Genomic DNA, 19115 nt, shown 5'->3' with positions numbered 1-19115 from the left:
GGGCCTTTTTCAGGGCAGTGGGCTCAGGCGGGAATGCCACCGTGGTCATCAGTCACCCAGCTTGCCTTATGTCACAAGGCAGGATGTCTGTGCAGGAGGCCCTCCTGGGCCAGGCCAGAGGTGGGATGTCTCGGGGCCGCAGTCAGGGCACCCGAGGTAGCCCCACTGTCCAGCCGGTGGCCAAGAGCGTGCGGACTTGTGGGGTCCCAGCTCTACCACTTCCTCTTCCATACTGTTGACCAGTTCAGGCCTGAAGCTCCCTGAGCCTCCACATCGTTTGTTAAACTGGCCACATAAAATGATGCTGAGGACAGGATCTGGAGCCCGTGTGGTGCAGGTGGTGGTCAGTTAGCAGAGCCGCAGTTTGGTCCTGTTCTTATTGCTGGTGTTGGTGGCAAAGATTGGGGGTGGGGGGTGGGGGCATGCTGGCAGATCCTAACGGCTGCTCCAGCCTTCAGCATGGTGCCTGGCACGAGGAGCCCGACCTCCTTGGCTTCCCCAAGCCCAGCCAGAGGAGAAAGGGAAGGTCAGAAGGGCCCACATTTCCCTTCCCCACCAGAGGCAGAGTGGGTCCTGGCAGCTGCATGGCACTGAGGCATCTTGTCCCCAGCCGTGGCTCCTGCCCAGAGGAGAGGAGGGACCAGGGTGTCCAGGAAGTTGGGGCCGGTGGGCGAAATGTCAGCCGTGCCCCTGCCTCTGCCTTGGGCGGGGAGTTCCCACCTCCAGGGCCTGAGGTTCTCTGCCGGGCTCACAGAGCTGGTGCTGTGGGTTCCCAGGGCACCGGGGCGACCCGTTCTGTGAGAGAACGCCCTGCCATTGCTTCAGCACCCCCGGGAAACCTCCCCAACCACACCCCTTCCTCCCTCCAAACCCGGGGTGTGATGTTCATGCCCTCTTCCTTGGTCCCAGGTATCCAGTCTGAATTTTTCATCAACACCACCCGAGCTGGCCCGGGGACATTATCTGTCACAATTGAAGGCCCGTCCAAGGTTAAAATGGATTGCCAGGAAACCCCAGAAGGGTACAAAGTCATGTACACCCCTATGGCTCCTGGGAATTACCTGATCGGCGTCAAATATGGGGGGCCCAACCACATCGCGGGCAGCCCTTTCAAGACCAAGGTGACAGGTAACAGCCAAGCACCTTTGAGGTATTCTCACCTGTGGAGCTGAGCTTGGCAGCTTATCAGCAGGGCTATTCCTTAGCAGAAACTGGATGATTTGAGATGTTTTGAATCTACTTGTAATCTTGAAGCTAAAGAAATAGCGGGACCCCTTTTGAAATGTACAAATAAGTAGGCAGAACAGGAGTGTAGAAGTTGGAAAGCCTGTTAGTTTTCTGTCTCCAGCAGAAAAGAAGGAATGTTTATGTATTGAAATCTCCTATATTTGTGTAGATTCGGCCTGGAAAGCCTTCCCCCATGCCCCGTTTCTAACCTTCACCTTTAAAATAATCAAAAGATTTTATTGCATGTATAAAAACGTGCCTCCTTCAGAACACTGGAAAAAATGCCAGATGGTTAAAACCACCTCACAGCCCATCACCCAAGTGACACCAAGTGTCACTGTTCTTTAAGAGAGAAAAGCTCATGGCAGAAAAATTCAAATTTCAGACAGAAGAGGCCTCCTCTCGCATTGCAGAGAGCCAGTTTTGGTATTTTGTTGCCTGTCCTCCCAAAGCTCTACACTGCTTATACATGGAGTGTTTTCTGTAAATGGGAAGGTGTGAATCCTATAGGGTGGCACGTGGTTCTGTGCAAGGGATTTCCAGGGCTTGGCAGCGAAGGCCAGATTCCCCCGTTTGCCTTTGTGTGGGACAGGACCTCTGGGGGTTCAGAAGACAGTATGCGTGTGAGACAGGGAAGTGGCGATCCAGGTGTTGGGGTGGGGGTGGGGTCTCCTAAGGCTTCTGCATGGGACACTCGCTGAGAGACCCACTTGGTCTGGCCATTCACACCTGCCTCCCTCCCTTCCATGTCCTAGGCCAGCGGCTGGTCGGTCCCGGCACGGCCAACGAAACTTCATCCATCCTGGTGGAGTCAGTCACCAGGTCCTCAACAGAGACCTGCTACAGCGCCATCCCCAAGGCATCCTCGGACGCCAGCAAGGTGACCTCCAGGGGGGCTGGGCTCTCGAAGGCCTTCGTGGGCCAGAAGAGCTCCTTCCTGGTGGACTGCAGCAAAGCTGGTAGGCAGCCTGGGCCTGCTCGAGGGTGGAGGTGGGGACAGGCCGAGCGCTCTCTGTATTCCTTGACCTTCCCTGCTCTGGTCTGCGTGCCCATCCACCCACATAACCCAACTATTTGCAAGTAATCGCATTTATTGCTCTGTTCTCCTCCTCTTAATATTTCTAAATGGTTTTCTTCTCTTTTGCCTCTTGCTTTTTCCAAGTGACCTCAAGGTAGATGAGAAAGGCAGTGTTACCCCCATTAGGGATGAGCCAACTGAGACTGTAACCTGGCCCCTCTGCCACGGATTGCTTTAATGACAGTTTGAATTTGGGTGTCAATAGTTACTGGCACATCTGGGCTGGAAACCTGGCTCCTCCACTTATTTAACTCCTTCCTTCCTTCCTCCCCAAAGCTTATTAGCCATGTCACTTGGGAAACTTACTAAATCTCTTTCAAGAGTCTCTAACATGGGAATTACAGTACCTTCCTTATGGTTCTTAAAAGAATGATCACTTACATAGCCCTTATGCGTGCTAAGGGCTTCACATATAATAACCCCTGGGGAAAAAAAAAAGATAATAACTCCTGGAAACCTCAAAACTTGTATGTGAGCGAGGTGCTAATGTCATCCATCATTTACAGATGAGGAAGCTAAGATGGGGAGGTGAAATTCCATGTCCAAGGTCACCATGCTAGGAAGTGGCAGGGCAGGGATTTGAACCCATGCCATCAGGCTCTGAGTCTGTGCTCATAATCTCCACTCTCTGCCACCTCTCAGAGGTTCCCAGCATCATCCGTGAAGTTCAACAGGCAGTAACTGATATCTTTCCTTTGGCTCCTGTATCCCCTCCTCTTCCCCTGCCTTCCGGGATGCATCCTCACGGAGTAATCACCTTCGTATGCCTCCCAGGTTCCAACATGCTGCTGATCGGTGTCCATGGGCCCACCACCCCTTGCGAAGAGGTCTCCATGAAGCATGTGGGCAGCCAGCAGTACAATGTCACATACGTGGTCAAGGAGAAGGGGGATTACATTCTGGCCGTGAAGTGGGGAGACGAACACATTCCCGGCAGCCCCTTCCATGTCACAGTGCCTTAAGACAGTTCTCTTCCGATCCTGGGAGGAGTTCTAGTGGCTGCTTTTGTTGCTTGTTTTTATAACTTGGTTTCCACAAAGTTCTCTGGCCTGTTTGTGGGTCTGAAACCTCATCCTGAAAACATTGCTGTTCTAAAGTGCCTTGAGAAATAAATCCTAGACTTGACTCTTTAAGGATGCATTGGGGACTCTTAAGAAATGCAAGCTCATCAAGAGGCTGAGATCGCCCAACACTCCGTTTAAGACATACCTCTTGGTGTCGCAGATCGCCCCCTGCAGACCAAGAACGCAGGCAAGACTTGAGATTTGTTAAAAAAAAAAAAAAAAAGAAATGAGGTCGCCAATTTATGAAACAGGACGGGGAAAGGGGGTGGGGGACGAGAAGGAAGGAGACATAAATTCCAGTTGTCATTTAGAAGAAAAGATGACTTAAAACCAGCTCCGTCTGTCCAGTGCCCACATTACATAAGAAAAGCTACTTGGTGGTCGCCACCGTTTCAACACTACTTGTCAGCACAGCACCGCCCCAGGCCGTGGCCTGCTCTCGCCTCGTTTGCTGATGATTAAAGTCTAACATGAAACCCTCCTGGCAGCCAGGTTTTTGCTTTTGTCTTTAAGGTCCCTTTCAGTCAGGGATCCGAGGAAATTCTGCCACGACAGGCAGCCTCCACTTGCCAGAGGTCTCCTTTTTAACCACCACTAGCCCTTGTTCCTAACCCACGCTCCCAAGTGACCGCAGGTGGGTCCATGTGTCAGCACACTCCTCCGAGGAGGCCTGTCTTGGGAGGTGACACTCCACACCCACCCCTGGCCAGCCCCTGCAGTCATTTCTTCCAGAAAATAATTATAGATAAGAAAGAATGAAACTCCCCCCGACCTCTGGCCTGAAAGTCAGGCCTTGTGGAAGGGGGCAAAGAAGGACATTAGCTCACTGGAGGTGGTCTTTGACCGTGTGGCCGGAAAAGTGGAAGCTATGCAGCCAACGGTGGCTGTGAATTGGTCCTGACTGCATGTCATCCATGGCCTTTGGGAAAGCAACATGCGGGTGCAAAATTCCAAAAACGGGGTGTAAGGCATTTTGCACACCTTCCTGCAGACCTGGCTTTGGAATGAAGTTAACGTATTCCGGACACTGCCTGACCTCAGGGCCCAGGTGGTGGTGTGGTCAGGGCAGGCAGACCTCTCCGATTTGCTGCTCAGTCCTGAGGAAGTGGTCACTGTTGTCACGAGGGCCTCTGTGGGTGGTTTGGGGGCAAGGTGGCCTTCACCAAGGGGTTGCAGCCAGAGGAAAGTGTCCACGGGACCCCACTCGGGAGAAACCGGAGCGGCCCAAAGGCCAGTGTGAAAGGACCCCTGGCTGTGTAAACCGGGACGTGGAAGCAAAACTGGAATCAAATGCAACTGTAAATTGTATCTTATAACTTATTAAATAAGATGTTTGCTCCGTAAAGCTCCCCTGGTGTTCTTGAATGGCGTCCATCCTGAATAAGCGGCTTGAGTCTCTGTCTGGCACCCCAAGCCCTAGCCGAAGGGACATAGGTGGACAAGGGGGCCTCGGGGAGTTTATCACCAGGAGAGGCCAGGTAGCAGACAGGCTGGGCCTGGCCGTGCGGGGCACTGGGAAGGGGGCGCCTGGGCCCCGACGCCAGCACAGCTTCCCAGGTTGGTTTGCTGGGGCTTGCCTGGCCAAGAGGCCTGGATATAAAACGCACCAAGGGGAAGGCTGTGGTTTAAAAACAAGAGCAAGAGAGAGAAAGCCTTTTTCCTGATGACACGGGAAAGAAACCCTCATGTTAGGGAATTTACTTAAAGAAGAAATTCTGTCACCTGTCATCCCACTGCCCTGGACAGCAGGGTTTGTGTGTTTCCCTTGCTGCCCCCTGCTTGGGGTACCCAGCCCCTCACCTGCTCACTGTCACAGCAGTCCTGTGGCACATTCTATGGCAAGGGCATTAATTCGGGTACCACACTGATGTGTTTGTAATCTCAAAGCCCCCCGGGGGCCCTGGTCATGGGGTGTCCCTGCTGGTACCCCCCCGCCAGTGGGGGTGAGGGGTGGAGGGAAAGGCAGGGAGGGAAGACGGGATCCTTTCGTGTGCCTCCTGACGCTGGCTGATCAGGTTGGCGATTTGTTTACCTCAGAGGGGGAGGAAGGCTGGGGGTTTTCCTGCCCCTCCTGGAGGGAGCCTGCACTGGGAATGACCATTCCTGGACTCCCACCCAAGCTCTGCCCAGTGGGGTCTGAACAGGCCATGGTGTGAATGCTGGGCTCAGCCATTGATTTCTTTACCTTGAGGCCTGGCTGTTTCCATTTGTAACCGTTTGTAAGGTAACAGCTGGACTTTGGCATCAGGTACCTTAGGGCTTAAACACCGGCTCCACTCACTGCTCACTGGCTGTGGGCCCTGGGGAGACCGGGCCACCTGACAGAGTGCCTTCCTCAGGGTGACAGGGGCACATGAAATCCCACTGGGAGCTGTGAGTCTCCGGTACTGTTACCTGCAGCCAACACCCTGCCAGAGGTGATGTCCTGTCTGGACCCCCCTGGGCTGCTTGTTAGCCCTGGGGCTGCCCTGCCCATCCCCTCAAGGACACCTCAGGGTGAAGTCTGGGTACCTCTCTGTTGGTCAGTGGCTAGAGCTCCAGGGCAACTCGTTCCTGCACCTGGACTTGCTGCCATGGGAACTGGCTGCTGTTTGTGCAAACACCTTGAAACCTTTGAAACTTGACCCTGCAGGCCAAGCGCCAGGACCTTCCCAACTTTCGCTGGTTGATTTTGCACCTTTCCTGCCCAGAGCTGAGCACCACTGCCGAGTGGCCAGCGGAGGCTGAAGCAGACAGTGCCACCCGCTGCCCCGCAGGGGTCCCAAGCCTAGAGCTGGCCTGTCCCCTTCCACACCCGGATGCCCCCTCTTCCGCATCCAATTTCCCTCTGCAAACCCGGGAAGCATTCCTCAGCAGATACGGCCAAGGGGGACACGTTTTTTTTTTTTTAACATCTCTCTGTTTCCTCTGCACTGATAAACACCTGGGCCCTTGGGCCCATATCCAGTCCTAAGACTTAAAAGGGGCTGTGAAAGCTGCATTTTGATGAGTTTGGTGTGAGTCTGATGCTAGGGATTTAATTCCCCTTGATAATTGCTCAGCCTTAAAAATTGGCACAGAAAAAGGTTAATGGCAAACCTTTGTGCTTGATCCTTGTCAACCCTGACCCAAGTTTGTATTATAAAATAGGGTACAAGCTTGTGAATTTCAGTGTCCTGTGACGCCTGATGGAAGCATCGTTATCCAGGAAAGGAACGGAATCTTCCTAAGTCTCTGTTCACTTGGAGGGAAGGGGCTTTACATTCAGAGTATTCCACTAATGAAACTCTCCCAGAAACAGATCTTGTTTAGCTAATTTTTTTTCTCCTCCTGATAGCAAATCACAACTCTCTGAAAAGGGAATAAAAATGTCACAGTGCTCAAGGCGAGCCTGAATCCAATTTTTTCCCTCTGGCTTTGTCCTAAAGATGCTGCCTAAATACATGGTGGGAGGGACCTTTTACACAAAGGAATCCTTTTTACTTTGTGATGAGGCTTTTGTCTGGACCCCTGAGCCCACAGGGGACCAGCTCATGTGCAAGGAATTTAGGGTGGCCCACCCCACACCCCTTTTCTCTTTGTCAAGAGCTCTCCAAAACAGGCAGGCAGGACATGGGAATTTACGAGCTTGACTGGTGGCTCGCGTCCAAGTGTTTCGTATTTTGGACTTGCTTATCTCCTAGCACAAAGCTTAAAGATGAAAGAATTAATCCGCAAGCCTTTTATTGCCCACATTACCCCCTCTGCCATGACCACCGCCTTCCTAGGAGTCCAGGACGCCGCTCCCCACCAGCGTGGACATTTTTAGCTCCAAGCCAATAAACCCTGGCAGGGTGATCTCAGAGGAGGACAGTCTGGCAGAGGCACCGAGCCCAGGAAATGCCAGCTTCAGGCCCATCTACCCGCCACCAGCTCCGGAGCCTCAGAATAACCCAGCGCGGGAGACATGCTCAGAAAGCAGCAGACCAGACCTCCAGGTTCACGTCTGGATTCCAACCGCAGCTGTGCCACCTCCCAGCCCAGACACCTCAGGCAACCAGGCACCTTCTCTGTGCCTCAGTGCTCTCCTCCATCAAATGGGAAAATAATGGTCGGCTCCCATTCTAAGATTAACCTCTAGAAAGATCCTCCAGTATATCCATCCTCCAACTGGCTGGGCAAACCCCTCCCCACCCAGAGCTGCTGGGAGAGGGGCTGCCTGAGTGTTGGGGGAACTCAGCTCCCCAAGGTGGAGTGAAAGGGGGGCTCGTGGGGAAGCCAGTTAGCACGGTGGTTATAGGCACGGGCCATGGGTTCAACTCCCGGCCCTGCCATGACCTCCAGCAGGTCACTTAGCCTCACAGAAAACAGTGCCTCTGTTTTCTCTCCAATCTAATCTAAGCAGGACCTACCCCATACGGTGTTCTGAAGATTAACTGACAAAATGCATGTAAAGAGCGTATCACATGGTAAGGGTTTGCAAACTACTATTACTGGTGTAAGATCGCTGAGGATTTTTCTGCACAGACAACTTAAATCCAGCAGGGGCTACTTTAAGGACAAATCAGTACAAATAGGAGTGGCACTTGGCCTTATGGACAGAGTCTGAACTGGGGGCTGAGGCGGGGCATCCTCAGTGGGCATGGATGGGGTAGACCAAGGACAGTACTCCAAGCAAGGTGGGTCGTGCAGGGCCAGGGGCCATGGCCAGAAAGGTGGGCAGAGAGCTCAGTGAGTTGGTGCGGTGGGGAGGGTGGGGTGAGGGCCCCACCCCACATCCCAGCCTCCCCTGCTTTGTGGGCTTCAGTGACCCCTCCTTTATCACAGGCCTAGGCTGCCCCTGTACCTTCTCGAAGGTTTTGGGTAGGCTTTTAATGAATTGATAAATCTACTGTAAGTATCCTCATAAGTTACACTGATGCTGGGCACTGAGATTGAAGTTTACCCCCTTTTTTTACGAGGAGTTTGCCAGGACTCAGAAAGGTGAAGAGGTCAAGTCACACACATAGTGATTAATGGTCACAACCCAGAAGGCCTGAGTTTAGGAAGGGGGCCCTGCTGCCCTGCACTGCACCCCAAGGCCTGGCACAGGGTGGCTGCTCGGAATCCAGGTGGGCTGGTGGCTGACTTGGAAGGCAGTACTCTGAGGGTGCCTCTCTGCACCCTCCCACCAACCCCTCTTGGGGGAGCCTGCCCACCCCGCCTCCGGGCCTGGTCTGCCGTCACTGTGGTGATCACCTGGGTCTTCCTTTGGCCCAAGGAATTCGGCACTGAGGAGGCCCATGCAGCTGGTGGCCCCTGAAGCCCAAGAAGGGGGACACCCACCTATGCCCCCTCGTGCTCATGGCACGTGGACTTACCCTCTGGGGTGGGGACAGTCTGGGTCAGGGAGGAGAACAGTCTGTCAGTGACCACAGTGACTGCTACAAAGGAGATACACCAGGCTGTCCACTTAGCCAGCTGACACTCAATGCTCCCCAATTTCCCAAACTTCTTCATAGCCCTCATTTTCAGCCGAGAAGGCTGAGGCATGGAGGGCAGTCTGTCCATCCTTTCACACTGGGGCTTCCAGTCTGCAGCACTCACCCCGCAATCTTTGCCGGGCTGACTTGTATTCATAGTTCAGGTCTCCATCAATGGGCACCTCTTCCAGGTAGCCTTCCCAGACTATCCCCCTGACTCCCTGGTTATGAGTCTGCCTCCCCTTTTGGACTATGAAACTCTGAGGGCAGGAAACATGTGGCTCTGTCCATCCTCATCTACCTTTGATACCTGGCTCGGTGCCTGGCACAGGGTCAAGAGCAAATGGATGTCCCTTGAATGAAGAAGTGAGCACCCCCAGCAGAGATGCACAGGTGAGGGGCCCCAGGCACTGTGGGCAGCCTCCTCCTCACTGGTGCTCAGCCCTGGAGGGCCCTGGTCAGGGAGGCTGACGGTGGGGGGATCTGGACTTGATGGCGACTGCGGGCCCTCCTGTGCCCGGCCCTGCTGGGCCTCTCTCGTGATGCTTCACATTCTGCCGAGAGTTCTGTGTCTGCAACACACAGATGTGGGTTTGGGGTTCAAGCCCAGTGTGACCATTTCACGTTGCTAAGCCTGTTTCCTCATCAGAAGAAGTGTTAAGAGATCCCATTAATAAGTCGCTGTGAGGATTAAGTGCGATCGCCCAGGGCCTGGCAGAGTAGGCACCCACATACCAGCGCCATGCCCTGGGGCGGGCACATCATTTCTTCAAGGCTCCATTCCCCCACCTGAAAAGGAGGTTCTGAGAGCTGCCGGCGCTCAGGAGGGTGGCTGGCGGCACCGGGAGCTCAGCACCGCAGCTGGAGCCCTTGTTAAGCGGCATATGGCATGTACGGAGGGCTTCCTTTGTGCCAGGTATGTCCCCAGGTGTTACACAGCGGGCATTCTCTCAACATTACGAGTGGCTCCCACTATCAGCCCTTTGTACAGAGCAGGCCGTGCAGCCCCGAGTGGCAGAGCTGTGTCTGAGGAAATGGGGTCCAGAGCCTCTGTGACGAGCCCTCAGCCATGTGTCCAGAGCTTCCTGAGCCAGGGACTAGGCTTCTCTTTGGACCTCTTTGGTGCCTGGCATGCAGTGGGTGTGCATGGGGTTTGCTGAAGGGAATGGAGTCTATGGCACCCTGTGCACTGGCCCTGGACCGTGTGGGTGGGAGGGGAAAGGCCTGGGTCCTGGGCAGGATACAGCCCCCCTTCCAGGCACCCGGGGTGGGCTATGGCCCCCTTTGCCCCTTTTCCCAGCCGGGTCTGCCCTGCTGCCTCTGGGTGGTCCCGAGTCCCCTGAGCAGCGGAGCCTCTCCTCTCCAGCAGGGCCTTGGCCACCCGGCCCTCACCGGCTGCGGCATCCGTGGACACCAGCCGCCAGCAGTACCAGCAGCGCCAGCAGGCCGCAGAGCAGCGGGGGGATGTTTCCTCCTGCCAGGGGGACCTGCTCACCTCCTGGAGCAGAGCCTGCCGGCAGGGGCACATCCAGAAGGAGACCGCCGCCCGGTCACCTGGAAGATCAACCGTGGCCCTGAGTCCCCGCAGGCGGGGCCCCAGCCCAGGCAGCGGCCCCCCTTCAGGCAGCCGTGGGAGTGGGGCCAGGCCACCGACTCCCCCGCCCACAAGGGCATCCAGGCCGGGCAGACAGGTCTGCTGTCCAGGGGACTGGGTGCCCAGGGCCCCCCACGCAAGGGAGACAGTCTTGGAGGCCCAAAGAGCAGCTGGGGGCCTGCAGGCCAGACCAAAGCGGAGGCCTTCGGAATGAGACAGGTGCCCCCGTGCCCCCTGCAGCTGCCCTTCCGCGGCATCTCCCACGACAGCCTAGGCCGCGCCACCTACCTCTGTGAGCAGCACCGGCAGGAGCCGGAGAAGTTTCTGTACCCCGTCCTGTCTTCCTGGGAGTACAGCCGGCACGTGGGTAAGGGCCACCCCTCTCCTGCCATGGCAGGCCTTTGCAGGCAGGCCTGGCCTCCCTCCTGGGCCCTGTCCTCCGTCAGCCCTCACCCACCAGCGTGTCCCTCCGGCCCACCCCTCTCGGAGCAGGCCACATACCTTCACACTCCGGGCCTTGGCAGAGAGACCGGACTGCCTCCCTCTGCCTAACTTTGACATGTCACCGCCTCTGGGAAGTCTTCCTAGAGTCCTCCAGGTAGATTCGAGTCCACCTTTGTGCTTCGCAGCTTTTTAAGTCCACAAAAGCACTGTGCCCACTGTGTCACCATTCTGTGCATACCTGTGTGGTCTGGCCAGCCCTTTGCATTCTAGGACTTCTTAGTTAACCTTATGAATGTTCTCCCAGCTGCCAGCTTGGGATTGGCACTCAATGACAGCGGAATGAATGAGCAAATGAAGAAATGAAGGAACATGTGCTGGGGAATAAGGCCTTGATTTGACAGGAAGTGTGAGTTCGAATCCTGACTCCACCACTATTGAGTTGAGTGAGCCCAACATGTGAAATACAGGGATATGCTAGTACCTGCCTTTCTGTGTCACTGAGTTTGGGGGAAATCAGATGGGAAGGCACCTTGAACAGGTATTTTCCTCACAAAGCCCCCTGAGATGGCTGGGACAGACATTCGTTGGTTGGCCATGTGACATTTTTGTTCAGGCCAGCCCTTCGGGGAGGCCTGGAGTTGCTGAGTGTCAGCTCTGCCCCCAAAGAGAGAGTGATGTGCAAGCACAGGAGAGGGGCTCAGTGTGAAATTAGGAGGCCCGGGTTTGGATTCTGGTTCGTTCATTCATTCATTCATTCATTCATTCCACAAGCGTTCATTGAGCACCTGCTACGTGTCAGGCACTTCCTGTCCCTGGGGATACAGCAGAGAACAGGACAGACACAGGCCCTCACAGAGGACCAACAACAATAATGAGTTTTGCTACCGAGCTTTGCGATCTTTACTGTGCTCGGGAACCGCCTGGGGAATCCTGCTGAAATGTAGGTTCTGGTCTAGCAGGTAAGGCCAGAGATGGGGGGCAGATTCTGCATTCTCACCAGCTCCCACTGGCCCATGGACCACACTTGAGTGTCGGGGCTGCAAAGAGACCTATGTCGGGAGGAGATGGGGGCTGAGGGGCTGCTCTGGTAGGCCGGTGGTCGGGGAAGGCCTGCTGGGGAGGGCACGTTGGCTCGGAGCCCTGAGTCACGTGTGCTCCTCAGGGCCTGATGCCCCGTGTGCACATTCAGACCCCGCACGTGCCCTGTCTTCCTTTCCTGCTCGGGCCCACGGCTCCATGCCCACTGCCCGTGAAGCCTCTGGCAGGCATAGGGTCACCGAACTGAGCAGATGGAAGTCAGGATGTCCAGTTATGCCGAGGTTCAGGTGAACAATACTGTTTTCATATAAATTTATCCCAAATGTTGCATGTGACATACTTATACTGAGAAACTATTCATTTTTCATCTGACCTTCACATATAACTGGGCACAGCCTGTGATTTTACCCGCCAGCCCCATCACTGGAGCCAGGGGAGCAGAGTCTGCATGTCCCCGGGTTCTAGGGCTGTGCTGGCTTCAGGGCGTGGACGGGGAGGCTGTTTTCCTCCATAATGGCTCTTCAACCAGAACCTCTGGAACATTCTGTAGGTTTCTGGCCTCACTCCCCTAACCCATCCAGTTCGGGGGCAGATGAAGAACAGACACAGGCCTTGTTGGGCTGACCACCTCTTGCTCCCCAGCACGGTTCCAGGCAGAGACCGGGTCACCCCAGTGGGGCAAACTGCCCATGGGGAAGAGGGATTGAAGGAAGGCACTGTCTGGGCCCCAGCTGGGTCGGCCCCAAATGCTCTTTCACACACAGGGCTCAACAAATGGAAATTGGTGTTATTACTATTATTACTATTAATTCAACAGGCAGGATTTGCAGCCTGTGGCCACTGGGAGCTAGTTTAACCTTGGGGGCCCCTGGAGGTGCTCACTGTGGGCAGCGGGCTGGGGTGGGTTTGCTGACAAGGGGGAGAGAGTGACGGGTGTGGAGTGTGGGGTAGGGACGGCGCCTGAGTGGTTAACAGTTGGCATGACCCGTGTGCCACCATCAGGGCAGGTCCTAGCTGTGGAGCCAAAGCAGAGTCCCCAGGTTCCCGGGCTATGCCAGGCCCACCCTGCAGGTACTGGCTTCTAGCAAGGAATGGGGGTCCTTCTAAAGCAGGAGTCGAGGGGCCCAGGGCGGCCGCTGTCCCTAGCCGTACAGAAGTACTTCCCTGTGGTAACCCCGGAGCAGCTGTGCCGACGTGTGCCTGCCGCCCCCGGCCTCGGGCTGGGCTAGGGCCGGCTGGAGCGGACGCCCCGCTCAGCTGGGCTTTGCTGTGTTCCAGGGGACATCGTGAAGGATGCTGGGGCTCCAGCTCATGCCAGGTCCCAGCCCATCGCAAAGAGCTTTTACATCAAAAGTAGCATCTTCCACTTTCCACGGCGAACAGACCAGCTGATGTGAACTCGCTGGGGGCTCTGGAGCCACCCACCCTCCCTCTGCTGTGTCCGGCCCTGCCTGCTCTGCTGAGGGTGAGTGCGCGCGAGTGCTTCTCTGACGCAGGCACACCTCTGGGATCCGGGGTGGCCCCCAAGGACCTCAGCACCTTGCAGAGCTCCCCACCCCCACCATCACCAGCAGGATGTGGGCACACCTCTGTCCTAGGAGAAACACTCGAGTCTCCCAGGGCTCCAGCAACAGACCAGGGGCTGGGGAGGGGGCTCGCTAAGCTCTTACTGTGCTAAGGGGAGGAGGGACCATCTCCCGTCCTCCCTCTCTCTACACACTGCTGAAGGGACCCCCAGCAGAGTTGTTCAGTCCCGGTGTGTCCCACAGTTTTGGGAGAAGTCGTTTCTGTGTTTACTGTTTCTCTCACCCCCAAGAACCTGCATGGGTCAGGGCTGCCTCACTGCTATAACAAACAGCCCCGAAATCCCAGTTGCTCAAACCGATAAAGATGTATCTGTTACAACACAATACAATCTGATGGTCAGTGGGCCGCCGGCCACATGCTGGTCTGGGGATCCAGGCTTCTCCCATCGGGTGGCTCTGCCATCTCCTAGGGCCTCCGAGTCCTCCCTGGGGTCCTTTACATCCAACAAGGGACAAGGGGAGAGACTGAGAGCGTGGCAAGGATGTGCCCACTCTTTACCACCTTGGTTACCGGGCATCTGGGCCAGCCTTCCTCCTTTGCTTGGGACAAGCTCTCTCCCGGAACCCCAGACATGTCAGATGACTACCTGGCAGCCTGTCCAGGGTTAGTGCTCAGAGCATCTCCTTGCTTGCAAGGCCTCAGGCCTGGAGGGAGCCCAGAGAGTCAGCCTGCAAACAGTTGTTTGCAAAACCCAAATGTTCATGGGTGCCTCTTGCTTAATCCTGGCACTGTCGGACCCCTCCTCCTTACCCTCAGGCTGGCTAAGAAAGAAAGGGGGGCACGCTGACAGCCTTCGGAGGGCCACTTCCAGAGGGATTTTCTCAGCCTCTACTGGTCCTCCTCTCAGCCTGAAACTCCACAGAAGAGCTAGGCCACTTAAAGGTGCAAATTGAGTTAACTTGCTTGGGCTTTTCTTATCAACTCTGGGCAAGTTCTTGGGAGGCGTGAGCAAACGGCAATGTGTGCTTGTGATGCTGCTGGGTCTTGCACCCCAGCCTTACGCAGCCAGAGGTGCCTGACAAATACCCACCGAATTTAACCAGATACCAAATAATCAGCTCCCATGGGCCAGGCCCTGGCTGGGCTCCTGGGGCAGGGGGGTGGGGATGGGGGCAGGTCTTCCTGGGGCTCACAGCACAGAGTGAGGTGAGCTGGGATGGGGGAGGTGGCCGCCTCTGGAGCACAGAGGAGGCACTGAGGCCAGCACGGGGTCTCAGGGCAGGCTTCTGAGGGGGGTCATTATTACTTCTGTCATTAAGAGAAGCAGTGCTCAGAAAATGCCTGTAAGTACCTGGCTGTATATGTGAATTATATTAGTTACTATGATGATGACGATCTCTCAGTAGCAAGTCTGCAAGCTGCTTAGAAGACGGACTGCAATGGGGCAGCCTTTCTCAGTTGGGATTTTGCAAATAAATTAAGCCCCAGTGAAAATGATTTGAGTGACTCTTTTCTCAATTCTCCTAAGGGCAGTACTACATAGTGCGGGAAAGAAGTTGATTCATTACAAACAGTGGATGTCCCAGGACGTCAGGGCTTAATTCTTCAGGGGAATTTATTTATTTATGTATTTAATGAACACCTATATGATATTTGCTGTGTGCAGGCCTTCTTCTAAATGTGCACTGTCCAATTTGGTAGTCCTGAGCCACACATATCCACTGAGCACTTGAAATGGGTCTCATCCAAGTTCAGACATGCTGTAAATATGAAAGACACACCAAATTTTGAAGATTTAGTATGACAAAAGATGTAAAATGCTTCATACATACTTTTTATATTGAATTACATGTTGAAATGACCGAATTTGGATACACCGGATTATGTCAGGGGTTGACTTTCTCTGTAAAGCACTAGATAGTAAATGTTGTCAGTTTTGTGATCCATCTAATTTCAACTATGCAACTCCTCAACTCTGCCTTTATAGAATAAAAGCAGCCATAGGTTATACATAAACAAACGGACATGGCTGGCTTGCGGCTGCTTCCTGGGGTATATGCATCTGTGCCCTTCTGTAGGTTCCTTTGACCAAAGGGAAGTTCCCTGCAAGACCACCAGGTGGTGCTGTTGACCGAAGGGTTCAGTGGTTGGCCACGGGGGACCTGAATTCTCCGCTGGGCTCTGCCATCCTTTCGCTGGGTGCCCTTGGGCCTGTTTCCTCAGCTGTAAAATGGGGTTAGACTGGGCTAGTGAAAACATAACCTTTGGAGGCAGACAGACCGGATTTGACTTCTGACTCCGCTAGGGCCACATTATGATGTTCATGGGTACTTTTGTATTCACATGTCCCTTTTTCCATAAAAAAAAAAAATTTAAATTATATTTTACAACTATGTTGGTTTAAAGACAAATATATCAGCTAGCATTATATATCATATATTAAAATTTTTTCTTCAAAGTCAAATTTCATCTTTTTCCCTCTTACATTCTGGAAGAGATGAAGGCCATTCCTGTGGCTCCTAAAAGTATCACGAGACCTGGGCCCTGCCCTGGAGGAGGCCCTGGGCTCCGCCACTCAGCAGCTGTGTGACCTTGGGCAAGTTGTTTAACCTCTCTGGTCTGTTTCCTTATCCGTAAAATGAAGATGACAAGACCCCGCCTTTTTAGTGCTACGGTTGAAATTTAGTTAGAGATGTATGCCATGCCTTCTGAGAACACCACCAGGCACTGAGCAAGACTTGAAAATGGCAGCTATTATTATTATTATTTATCACTAATTATTATTATCTTTAAGGATATTTTTTCAGCTCCGACATCTATGAAACCATCAAAACATCTCAAACAAGCGGGAACCTCAAAATAAATGTCGGAAAAATAAAAAACTTCCAGGGTATTTGATGGGGGAAGTAAAAAGCATTTTTCTAGAGAAGAGAGGGTCAGCAGAAGTTTTCACAAATGACTGACACATATTTTCTCCGCCATCAGGGAACTCATATGAGGTGGGATCATAGGCTTGTACCAGTCAGCTGGGAGCTGGGCCAGCTGGAAATACGTGCCAGGTAGGCAGACGCTCGGGGAAGGTGCATGTGTGTGAATTGAGTGGGTATATGTGTGACTGTGCATGTGTATGTGTCTGTCTGGAACATTCATCTTAGAGAGGAGAAAGAGGGATTTGCATGGAGTTTTGAAGTTTATAAAAGCCTTAGACCCGTGGAGAGAGGGCCATCGTGCTTGTAGGGAAGAGGGGCAAAGAGGGAGGGGAGGGGTGCTTTAGGCAGAGGGAACAGCATGTGCAAAGCGCTGAGGCAGGAGGGTGGAGGGCAAGTTCAAGGGAGCACAATGAGGTTTACCTCTAGCTGCATTTTAAGGTTTTAGTCCTTGTGTCCCAGGTGCCATCACATTTTATATCCTCCAGGTATTCTTTGAGAAAATTTAATACACCAGAGGGCTTTGCTAATTTTTTAATCCCTGATTTGTACCAGTAGAAATCATTTCTCAACTTTGTAACTCGGCTGCTTCCATTGGAAGCATTTCTAAAAGAAAAGCTGCAATTCTACTACCCAGGATCTAATGCTTTTCGGTCAAACGTTTTCTTTCTGTAGAAAAACAAAAGGGTAACTGTGTAAAGGCTGTATTGCCTCATACTCCCAGATGGCACAGTAGTGCCCCTGAATTTAATTAATTCCACAAAAATTTATTGAGCAGAGACTAAGAGGACACAGCTCTGCCCTCAAAGAGGCTGTAGATTGGAGGACAGATATTGGACAACTAATTACATATAATGAAGATTAGGAAGGGGACATATAGGGGCACATGGGAAATGTAACTAACAGTCCCCAAATAGATGGAGTGGTCAGAAAGGGCCTCCCCAGTTGAGCAAGGCTTAAACTGAGTTTTAAGCAATGAGAAGTTAGCTGAGTGAATGGGGGAGAAGAATGATCCTGGATAGGGGGTAAACAGCATGTGCAAAGGCCCAGAGGCTGGGAAGCACATGAAGAATAGAGGAGCTAAGTGGTGTAACTAGAATATATAGGTGGTTAACAATGGAAAGGTAAGTGAAGGCCAAGAAATACAGGGCTTTTAGGCCATGATGGGGACTTGGGTCTTTATCCAAGGAAAAATGGGGAGCCACTGAGGGTTGTAGGCAGGGGGTGGGGCAAGATAGGATAAGATTTGCATTTTGGGAGGTACACCCTGATTGGGAGGAGAGCAGACTGTAGGGGACAAGGGTGGCAGTCGTGGGCCCAGTGAGGAGGCTGCAGATGCCCTCAAACAAGGGTTGACAGCAGTCCCCTTTGCCCTTGGCCCCATGAGGCCTGGCACCTCATCGTGGCCTCTGCCTTCACAACCATTTAGGTAGAAGCCCCAATGGGGAGACTCCTCATCTGTGAACTGCCTGCTTGGACCATTTTGGGCTTCAAAACTGGATGTTTTCCGCCTTGCCACCACCCCCACCAAATCCGGCAAGACCTCTGGGGTTAACTGGACGTTTGGGGAAAACGGTTTCCCATTTAAGTAGGGCCTTTGGCTTCTAGTCCCTCAGCTATAACCAGATTTCAAAAATCAAGCTTACAGTCTCTCCTTCTTATATCAAAAGTGACATCATCCCTGATATACGAAGGAAACTATACAAGGCCCAGGACCATGCATGCAGTGTGCTATACTCTGTACTTTTCAAGGTTGCATATGGTGCTTATTTATGCAGACTCTGGGAGGTTGCACAGGCTGGGAAGAGGGGTTGCTTCTGACACAGGAAACCAGGGGACAGCATTCCTTCTCCTGCTTATTTTTTGGAACTGCTTGCATATTTAGCTGTGTTCAGGTCCTACCTGAGCAAAGAAACAAGAAAAAACAAAGCAAAACAAACATGGTCACCATGGATAGGGGTGAAATGGCGCCTTGCTGCTGGACTCCTTTGAAACTCGATTTCAGAAAGATAACAAAATCCTCGAGTCCCAGCCAGCCAACTGGGCCTCTGTCCCACCAGGTTCCCCAGGAAGCCCTAATAGTGGCCTTGGTGAGAAATACAATGTGGGGAATGTTGCAGTAGGGGTATGGCACACGTGGGCCCCGGGGCACGTAGGCCGGGCTCTGCGACAGGGACAGGACGGAGCCAAAGCCCAGAGGGAGGGAGAGCTTGGGGTGGGCGGGCAAGGGCACTCGTGTGGGCATAAAGTTCCAGGTGACGAAGCAAGGCTGGCGTGACAAGCCGGGTAATAGACACCTTTGGGTGTCCAAAAACTCTGGGCCCTCTCCGGACGGCGATGGGAGCCCCTGAGCGATTTACAAGCAGGCCTGGAGATGCCAGTGAGCTGTGGCCAGAACGGGATTCCAGAGGATGACGCTCATGGGTCTGGCACTGGCTGGGCCCGAGGACAATTGGGAGGCAGGGAAACCAGGTGGGAGTGACCTTCATCCATCGTTCGTGTGAGACATGATGGCGGCCTGACCTCAGCCGGGACGGGGCAGATCCCTAAAACAGTGAATTGCCCAAATCACGGGATGCAGCTGGAGCCTGGGCGTTTCTGGCCGTTTCCCAGGCAGCAGGGTCCCCCGGTGAGGATGGAAGCTGGCCTTTCCGCTCCCGCAGCCCGTCTGGGCAGTGTCCGCAACGGCAGGGACAGCAGATGGCGCTCTAGCTCAGGGTGCAAGAGACCGAGGACGGCAAAAAGTCCCCAGGTTTCCTCCGGGCAGTGCAGGGAAAGTACAAGCCCGCGAAGGGT

The 19115-nt window shown here is 53.7% G+C and overlaps 2 protein-coding genes across 5 annotated transcripts in view; both read left to right on the top strand.

The window, feature by feature from the left end:
* The window catches only part of FLNB (filamin B), a 127168-nt gene extending 122454 nt beyond the window's left edge, over positions 1 to 4714 (top strand). For all 4 annotated transcript variants that reach the window (XM_057508301.1, XM_036878306.2, XM_036878310.2 and 1 more), the window contains 3 exons: positions 910 to 1128; positions 1983 to 2186; positions 3080 to 4714. In XM_057508301.1, the coding sequence (XP_057364284.1) occupies positions 910 to 1128; positions 1983 to 2186; positions 3080 to 3267 (611 nt within the window). In that variant the 3' untranslated portion in view covers positions 3268 to 4714. The remainder of the gene's footprint in view (positions 1 to 909; positions 1129 to 1982; positions 2187 to 3079) is intronic.
* A 5249-nt stretch (positions 4715 to 9963) lies between these two features.
* Positions 9964 to 13333, top strand: LOC130679583 (uncharacterized). Its single transcript, XM_057488795.1, has 3 exons — positions 9964 to 10903; positions 12868 to 12936; positions 13144 to 13333. The coding sequence occupies exons 1-3, from the start codon at positions 9964 to 9966 to the stop codon at positions 13260 to 13262; spliced, it is 1128 nt and encodes a 375-aa protein (XP_057344778.1). The 3' UTR covers positions 13263 to 13333.
* Positions 13334 to 19115: the final 5782 nt, after the last annotated feature.

Source organism: Manis pentadactyla, chromosome 1 (assembly GCF_030020395.1).
Source record: "Manis pentadactyla isolate mManPen7 chromosome 1, mManPen7.hap1, whole genome shotgun sequence".
Taxonomy (NCBI): domain Eukaryota; kingdom Metazoa; phylum Chordata; class Mammalia; order Pholidota; family Manidae; genus Manis; species Manis pentadactyla.
This window is presented reverse-complemented; position numbering and strand designations above follow the sequence as displayed.

What these genes read in the sequence shown, in the direction of transcription:
- LOC130679583 (XM_057488795.1), top strand. Translation starts at nt 9,964, where the DNA reads ATGGCACCCTGTGCACTGGCCCTGGACCGTGTGGGTGGGAGGGGAAAG. An exon ending in CCTTCACACTCCGGGCCTTG is followed by an intron (nt 10,904 to 12,867) that starts GCAGAGAGACCG and finishes TGCCACCATCAG; the next exon opens with GGCAGGTCCTAGCTGTGGAG. An exon ending in ATGCCAGGCCCACCCTGCAG is followed by an intron (nt 12,937 to 13,143) that starts GTACTGGCTTCT and finishes GCTGTGTTCCAG; the next exon opens with GGGACATCGTGAAGGATGCT.